This window comes from Epinephelus fuscoguttatus, linkage group LG2 (assembly GCF_011397635.1).
Source record: "Epinephelus fuscoguttatus linkage group LG2, E.fuscoguttatus.final_Chr_v1".
In the NCBI taxonomy this organism is placed as follows: Eukaryota; Metazoa; Chordata; class Actinopteri; order Perciformes; family Serranidae; genus Epinephelus; species Epinephelus fuscoguttatus.
The window spans coordinates 12409581-12416994 of record NC_064753.1 but is presented as its reverse complement, the minus strand read 5'-3'; the positions used below and the strand labels follow the sequence as shown (position 1 = coordinate 12416994).

Here is a 7414-nt window from a genome sequence, read left to right as displayed (position 1 = left end):
GCGTCTCCTGGCAAAATACTGAAAATGGCTTCTGTGGTAGTTCCCACTATGGTAGGTGTTACAGGACCACTTTTTGGTATGATGACACAAACTCACAAGGTGAAAACAACACCAGCTGTTACGAAATCGTGATTGGTAATTAAATTAAATGGTTGTCACATTGAGAAACGTCCGTCCATATTTATCAACACAATCCTAATTAGTGTGTTTGCATGAATTTTTTTTTTTTTTTAATTTATGCAAGATCAGCTTATTGTTTTTGTGAAGCGCCGAATGGTGCATCAGTGTGAATGTTGCTGCCGCAAAGAATTGTGGGATGCATTATCTTCTTTCCTTTTGTAAAGAAGAGAGAGAGCACAGAAGTACCTTTCCTTTAGCATTTAGAGAATTCGACCAGCTCTTATCATATCATCTTATCATCTTATACTTCTAGGTCATTTCACTCAGTTGGGAACCTTCCTAATAAAAAAGGATCTTTTGTCTGCAGCCAAGGTGCATGCGGCACTATGATGCAGCTCATCGTCTTTTGAGGTTTGCCATTGGGTGATTTCGTGCTTTAGGGAGGGCACTGTGGGTAGACAATTGCAGTCAACTCACTATTTAAGACTCACACTTCGACTTTGACGACTTAGACTAATTTGGGGATGATATTGTAGAAGTTTTATACATACTGGTGTAAATATTACTTGGTCGAAAAGGTGCAGGTCAGATCAGATGGTTTTGCTGACTTAAAACACACCGAGCATGCAATTTGTCTGGAAAAACAATTTATTCATACAATTAAACACATACATGAATGAAGGAACATTCTATGATACAAGACAACAGATAAGTGACATGGTTAACTCTCTGGGCCTCATAAATATTGTTCTGTAAGTCAGTGTCCCGGCGCTGTGTTCATCACAGGCTGAGGAACAAGCGCTCCACCTGCATCATGTACGCTGGTTTCAGGTAGCGCTGCAGTTCACTTTTCTTCACCCATAGAATGGGAGCGTTTGGGGCAGCGGGGGGACTGCTTTCTGACAAAATGGCTTTGAAGAAGAACACCTTTCTTCCAACCGAGCTCACCGTCCGAAGAGCCTTGGGCAGTTTGTACTTGTACACTCCGCAGGGGGCATTTCCGAGGAAAGTCGCCTTGAAACCAGCTGCTGTGGGAAGAGAACAGGGTGTGAGTTCATTCAGCTGGAGTCAAAAGGTGAGTGAAAGTGCAGATGTTCTGAAGTTTTATGCAGATGCTGCAGCTGTATTTAGTTTATGCGGCGTTATAATTAAGTGTGGTACTACCCTAATACTGTTTCCCATTCTGCGCTGTGACAACAAAACACTTTTCTCAATTAAGTTTTAATCAAATCTCATGTCGTCTAAATCACATGCTCGCAGTTGGCTCAACATGCAGAGTAAGGCACCAACACGGCCATGTTAGAGACGCAACTCCCACTGAGTCCGCTTATATTAAAAATGGATTGATTCCTGCTACTGTGAGGCACTTTAAATAAAACCCTCCACCAAATGGCACACGTTAATGTCAAGTGGAAAGTCTTAATGGGGAGTGATTGATGTAGTTGGCACATTAATAGTTCATGAGCAGTGTTGTGAAACAGTTTAACATGCTCAGTCACTGGCAGTTTATTTAAATGGTTAAGAGCTTAAAGGCTTGATTTCCGTCAGAATCAGAGAGAAAAAACTGAGGGAAAAGTCTGTTTTACAGTTAATGTTAAATATCTTGTCCAGGGATGATTACAGGGTCACTCGAGCATTTATTCCATGTGTTGCCAGCCTTGACACCCAAACTTCCTTTTTGCTCAGCTGACATCACTGGAGGTGACAACTTGGAACTAATTACTGGAATATGATTGATAAAATGCTGCGTATATAAATTAATTGTTGGTTGGAGGTTTAAAGGAATAGTCCACCCCAAAATCAAAAATACACATTTTTCCTCTTACCTGTGGTGCTGTTTATCAGTCTAGATTGTTTTGGAGTGTGTTGCTCAGTGTTGGAGATATCAGCAGTAGAGATGTCTGCCTTCTCTCCAATGTAATGGAACTAGATGGTACTCGGCTTGTGGTGCTCAAAGTGGCAAAAAAAAAATTTAAAAAAAAAAAAAACTCAACAGCAACATCTCTTTTCAGAAATCATGACCTGGTTACTCAAGACAACTATTTTCTTTCTACCAAATTATACCTACTGCTAGCTCACCCAGCACCACTGAGCTAACGTTACAGCAGAGGAGGATGCTATTAATGTTCATATCTCGCACTGTCACGAGCACAAGCCTCTCGTCCATGAGTAAATGCATGTTTCCTTCAGTAGAAAGAAAACAGTTCCTACCTGAAACTGCTCACAACAAGGTCTGTGGATTATCTAGTTTCCATCTCTTTCCATTATACTGAAGAGAAGGCAGACATCTCTACGGTCGATATCTCCAACACTCGGCAACTCACACCAAAACAATCTAGGCAGCACCACAGGTAAGAGGAAAAATCCACAGTTTGGATTTTGGGGGTGAACTGTCCCTTTAAGGACTGTTTGATCCTCTTGTTGTGGTTAATATGGATGATTGTACAGCAAGCACCACGCAGCTATTTTAGATATGATCACATCAAACTTTAATGATCCTCAGGATAAAACTGGGTCATTACAGCTAAAGAGATTTGGATGTGGACACAGTAATAATGCAGCAAATGGAGTGTGTTGACAATAATACAACCTATAACTGCTGTGTTTTGGATATGGATAGTACCCTATAGCCTGCCTAAGCGATGGCTCTGAGGTTAATCGAAATATATTAAAACCAATTTCCACATGCCCTCTGCACTCTTCAATACCCATTTATTTACAGCAACATTCAAAGATGCTAGAATTAACCATAAATACAAGGTAAGACAGTAAATATTAGTGCTCCTGTAGTTAAGATAAAAATAAAACATTTACTCCCCTAATAGTGATTCTAAATAGTATGACTGCACGATAATAGCAATACATAGCTTCTTTGTGCAGCACCACTGTCATCATAATGCACTGACACTGATATATAAATACAGGAAACAGCATTCAAACAGTTTATAAAAAGCATATTGGCAATATGACAATAGTTGTATATCAGGGTAAAACAGATTGAGACAGAGCAGTGCAGTGCAGATGGCTCCTGCTCGGGATATCATACCTAAACTACCTCTGGGACACAAGCATGGATGATGTTTACTATGCTTTATAGGGATAACGTTAATAAGTATATGACCTGTGGTTGAACTATGTCATGTAGATTTCCTTGATTGGTTAAATAATATACTTAATACTAATACTAATACTACATTTGCTGCAGTCTCGGTTAGGGGTGTGCAAATCATCTCATTCACAATAATACTGGTATCATTTTTAATATCACATCAAAAATTAACATTGTGATACTTGTGATATTTCAACTTGTTGACATTGATGTTGTACTGTTACCCACGGCCACAACAAGCATGGTGGAAAGCGAAATTATAACCAACTCTAGGGTGGTTCTGAATATCAGCAGCTTCAATTAAACATTCTTTGCGTCAGCCTTTAAAAGCTCATGTTTATGTTACCTGGCAGGGAAGCGAGGGCTCTCTCAGCTGTCTGCCGCAGCGTTTCTCCTTCCTGCCACTGAGTCTGAGGCAGCAACCACATCTTCTCACTCCCGACCTGCTGCTCGGCCAGAAGAAGCAGCGTGTTGGACAGGCAGCGCTCCAATGAGGTCAAGTCCTTATCTACATCAGCTAAACAAGAGACAGGACCGTCAGCTACCTCACAACAGCTACGTCTCTCTGCGACTGTAGGGCAAAATTCACACAAACTTTGGAAATGTCACGGGAAATAAAATGCAAATTGGGAGTGCTGGAGCGAATAGATTTCCTGAATGTCAAAAAACCATTAGAACCCTGCACTGAGATTAATACAAGTCTCTTTCCTCCCTGGTAATTTACTTTAAACCCCAATGTGTGTGACGCCTTCAGACGATCTAAATTTCCTTTCCATTCTGTTTCACTTGATTAATGACTGGAGCAACACAAAAGCAGCATGGAGTCTATCATCTATTTCATCAGGCACACTTGTAATTTTTCAGTACATTTTCAAATTGTGCATATTACCCCACTGATCAAACATTTTGTCCATTTCCCATACTGACCTTTGGCCCTCGGCTCTGGCTGGAACTTCCTCAGCTTCTGCTCCCACGAGTCTTCCAGGTCCTGAGCCAATATGATCTCCTGGTCCTTGACGTCCTCCTCATCTGAGTCATAGTCGTCCGCCTGCTTACGACTCAACCTGTCAGCGTCCTCCAGCAGCCGCAGCTCGTGGTCCGACAGCACGCTCTTCTCCAGCTCCATCTGAAATTAAGTCAGAGCAGGTTTCCATTTCAACCTCCAGGACCCTGTGATCCTGAGCAGACTGCTGTTTACTGACCCCATCTGGAAATAGTTGCTGGGTGTCATCTGATTGCAGTGGAACAATGTGACAGTCATCTTCCTCTTAACCCTCTGCAGAGAAACATTATTCTGCAGCTGTAGGTGTCACAACACGTGAAAGCTCAGTGTCTGCTGCTACATGTAATGTGAAGAAGCAAAAAGCAATTTGGACAGAATTTATATCATGATAATCCTAAATTACTTGTACATATTACTTGCACAGCGATGCAAACAGACTGTTAGCGTGATGACATTTATGGTTAAATGAGGTTTGACAAAACTGTGTTTTTCCAAAAAAAAAAAAAAACTAATTTGTTTTAGATCTCAATTTAAAACAGATTAATGCTGTTGGCTTCTTTGTTACTCATTCAGCCAACAGGAGTATAGCAGTATTTTATTCCAGGATATAATTCTAATAAAAGGAATCATATAATAATCAATTACTGCCCATCCGATCTGAATTTAACTTCTGGACTGCACAGTTTCACATTTTTATGATTTGGGAATGGCAGCATCTCTCAGTCGTTCATGGAGAGAGAGGAATCTGAGCACAGACTGGATTCACATTGCAGAAATATGAATCCTCCACACTGATTTCTGCACATGTAATTTCAAAATATGAATTGTTTCTTTAAACGAAACATGTGAACTCTGCTCATCACTTGTCTAGCTACCATTATACAGTCACTCTCTCTTTATATACTTACTTACTATTTTAAAAACTGTATAGCTGTGTATGTATATTTATTACTTCTCATTACATGTGCTAAATGACTGCTTAAATTTAATTTGTTCATTTGCAATACTGTCTACACAAATTCATATTACTTTATTCAATTATTTATGTCTATATTTTAGCCCTACATTTAAACTTGTACTATTTTATGTCTAATTTTATGTCCATTTAGATTTTGCTTTTACTTGCATACTACATTCTTTTTTATAGATATTTAATGAGCATTGTTTTAGGGAGCCTCAGGCCTTAGATTTTCATTGCCAACAATGACTGCTTCTCTGTAATTGTTGTGCAAATGATAACAATAAAGAACAGGCTATTTGGATAATTGTTAACAAAATAAGTGCCTCTTCAGTATTCAGATGATCATCATTTGTTGGGCCCATGTGATTTGATTTCTATTTATGTGTTTCGGCTTTAATGCTGTGATTGGTGGTTAAGCTGTCAAATAAAGAGCCCCAGGAGAGAAGTCCCTCATCTTGAAGTCAATTGATTTTTTGAATTGGTTTTTGGTTACAGTCCTGAAGTAAGGTCTGTGGTTAACACCAACTTGATAGATTTTCACGTTTTGTTCTACAACATAAAATACATCAGTAAATACCCCACTTGTTCATTTTGAAACTTTTATGTGTCTTTAATAAGGTGGTTGCTAACGAGTGGCTAAATGGGACTACAGAACGTCATCACGCCATAAGTCATGCGACCATAGTGTAGTTCATTTATAGCCTAACATTAGTTTTTTACTTCTGGCAAATGCATTTAGGCTTCCAATATTGTAAAAGTGATGTTCATTTGTGAAGATTATCGGGCTGAACAAAATGTATAAATATCAGAAACTTTTGTTTGCTACAGAGCTTCTTTTCTGCAATAACTAAAAATCCAGTGAAAAACTCCCATAGGCTTTTTGATGAGGGAACAGAGCTATACTAACTTCTGCATCTGCCTACAGAACAATGTCATCCCTGGAGCAATCTATTCCTAATAGCTATGGTAATTAAAGGTCCCATATTATACTCATCACCAGGTTCATACTTGTATTTCGGCTTCTTACTAGCATATGTTTACATGCTTTAATGTTCAAAAACACTTCATTTTCCTCCTAATGTCTGTGCTGAAACACCTGTATTCACCCTCTGTCTAAAATGCTTTGTTTCAGCACCTGTCTCGTTAAGCCCCCCCCCCGTCCCAAAAAATCCCTGTCTGTTCTGGTTGGTCAGCGTTCAGGTCTTCCATATCTGTGGTGTCTCTGCATTGTCGTTACAGCCAGGGAATAACTGTAACTACAATGTAGAAGCAGTTTTTACCTTTACATGGTGTAGTTGTGAAATCACAACTTTAAGGAAACCCTAACAGCTCATTTGCAGGCACAGTTTCTGAATGTGGACTTTCTGCATTTCTCTGTAGAGTGAATGCTTTAATACTTTCACAGACTTTATAGAGCACCTACAAATGCTTTATAGCAACAAAAAAAAACAAAACAAAAAAAAAATACACATGGCAGTCTGACTTGCCACCACATGGGACCTTTAAGTTTTGAATCTTTAATTTGTTGTACACATTTGTTGCATAGATAACAAACCTTCTGAACTACTCTTTAATGCCAAACAAACGCACCTGGTACATGATGTCTTTGAACTGCTGCTCTATCGGGCTTAGGTCCGCTGAAATGACCGGAAGCCTCTGCAGACACACGGCTGCCATCAAAGTCCACGGAGAAGCTGGTCTTTCCGTCACACACTGCGACTGTAAAGCCGCCCGACAAACAGACGTGCTGGAAAACTGACGAAATCCTGCGTTTCCGACCGCTGTCCGGCTAAAACAAGACAGAAACTGTAAGAGAGACCGACTCGCCATCATTCTACACGGCGCAGCCATCTTTTTTTTTGTTACATTCACTGTCTGTACAAAAAAATCCTGACGCTGGCCACTACCTATTAAAATAGGCAGGAGGAGGAGTTTAAAACCACGTTACTCTCGCAGTGATAGCAAAATGCAAGATGAAAAAAATATTAACGCCAGTGCACGATGTTTAATGTTCTCATTTGTTTTCTCTTGAGCAAGCGGCAGATTAATTGTTAGCTCTAGCGAGTGTTTACCATGATATTTGGATTTTTTACGACGGTTTTTGTAGTACTTGAAGGTAGCATAAATTCTACGTCTACCCACAATCCTGTGCAGAAAAACGAATGGTCTATTCAGATAAAAGTGGGGGTGGATGATATTAATGTTTTTTTTATTTTACACA

General features: G+C 39.7%; 1 protein-coding gene across 2 annotated transcripts; it reads right to left on the bottom strand.

Annotated features, from left to right (window-relative positions):
• Positions 1–760: 760 nt before the first annotated feature.
• mrpl46 (mitochondrial ribosomal protein L46) lies at positions 761–7053 on the bottom strand. Of its 2 annotated transcripts, none has more exons than XM_049564373.1 (4): positions 6784–7053; positions 4157–4355; positions 3576–3746; positions 761–1148 (listed from the first exon to the last, which is right to left on the bottom strand). In XM_049564373.1, exons 1-4 carry the CDS (start codon positions 7042–7044, stop codon positions 901–903), a joined length of 879 nt encoding a protein of 292 aa, XP_049420330.1. In that variant the 5' UTR covers positions 7045–7053; the 3' UTR covers positions 761–900. The 2 variants fall into 2 exon arrangements, with proteins under 2 accessions (XP_049420330.1, XP_049420323.1); XM_049564366.1 differs by having other exon boundaries at positions 761–1145; positions 6784–7050.
• Positions 7054–7414: the final 361 nt, after the last annotated feature.

What these genes read in the sequence shown, in the direction of transcription:
- mrpl46 (XM_049564373.1), bottom strand. Translation starts at nt 7,044, where the DNA reads ATGGCTGCGCCGTGTAGAATGATGGCGAGTCGGTCTCTCTTACAGTTT. An exon ending in TCAAAGACATCATGTACCAG is followed by an intron (nt 4,356 to 6,783) that starts GTGCGTTTGTTT and finishes ACTTAATTTCAG; the next exon opens with ATGGAGCTGGAGAAGAGCGT. An exon ending in AGCCCTCGCTTCCCTGCCAG is followed by an intron (nt 1,149 to 3,575) that starts GTAACATAAACA and finishes CTCTTCCCACAG; the next exon opens with CAGCTGGTTTCAAGGCGACT.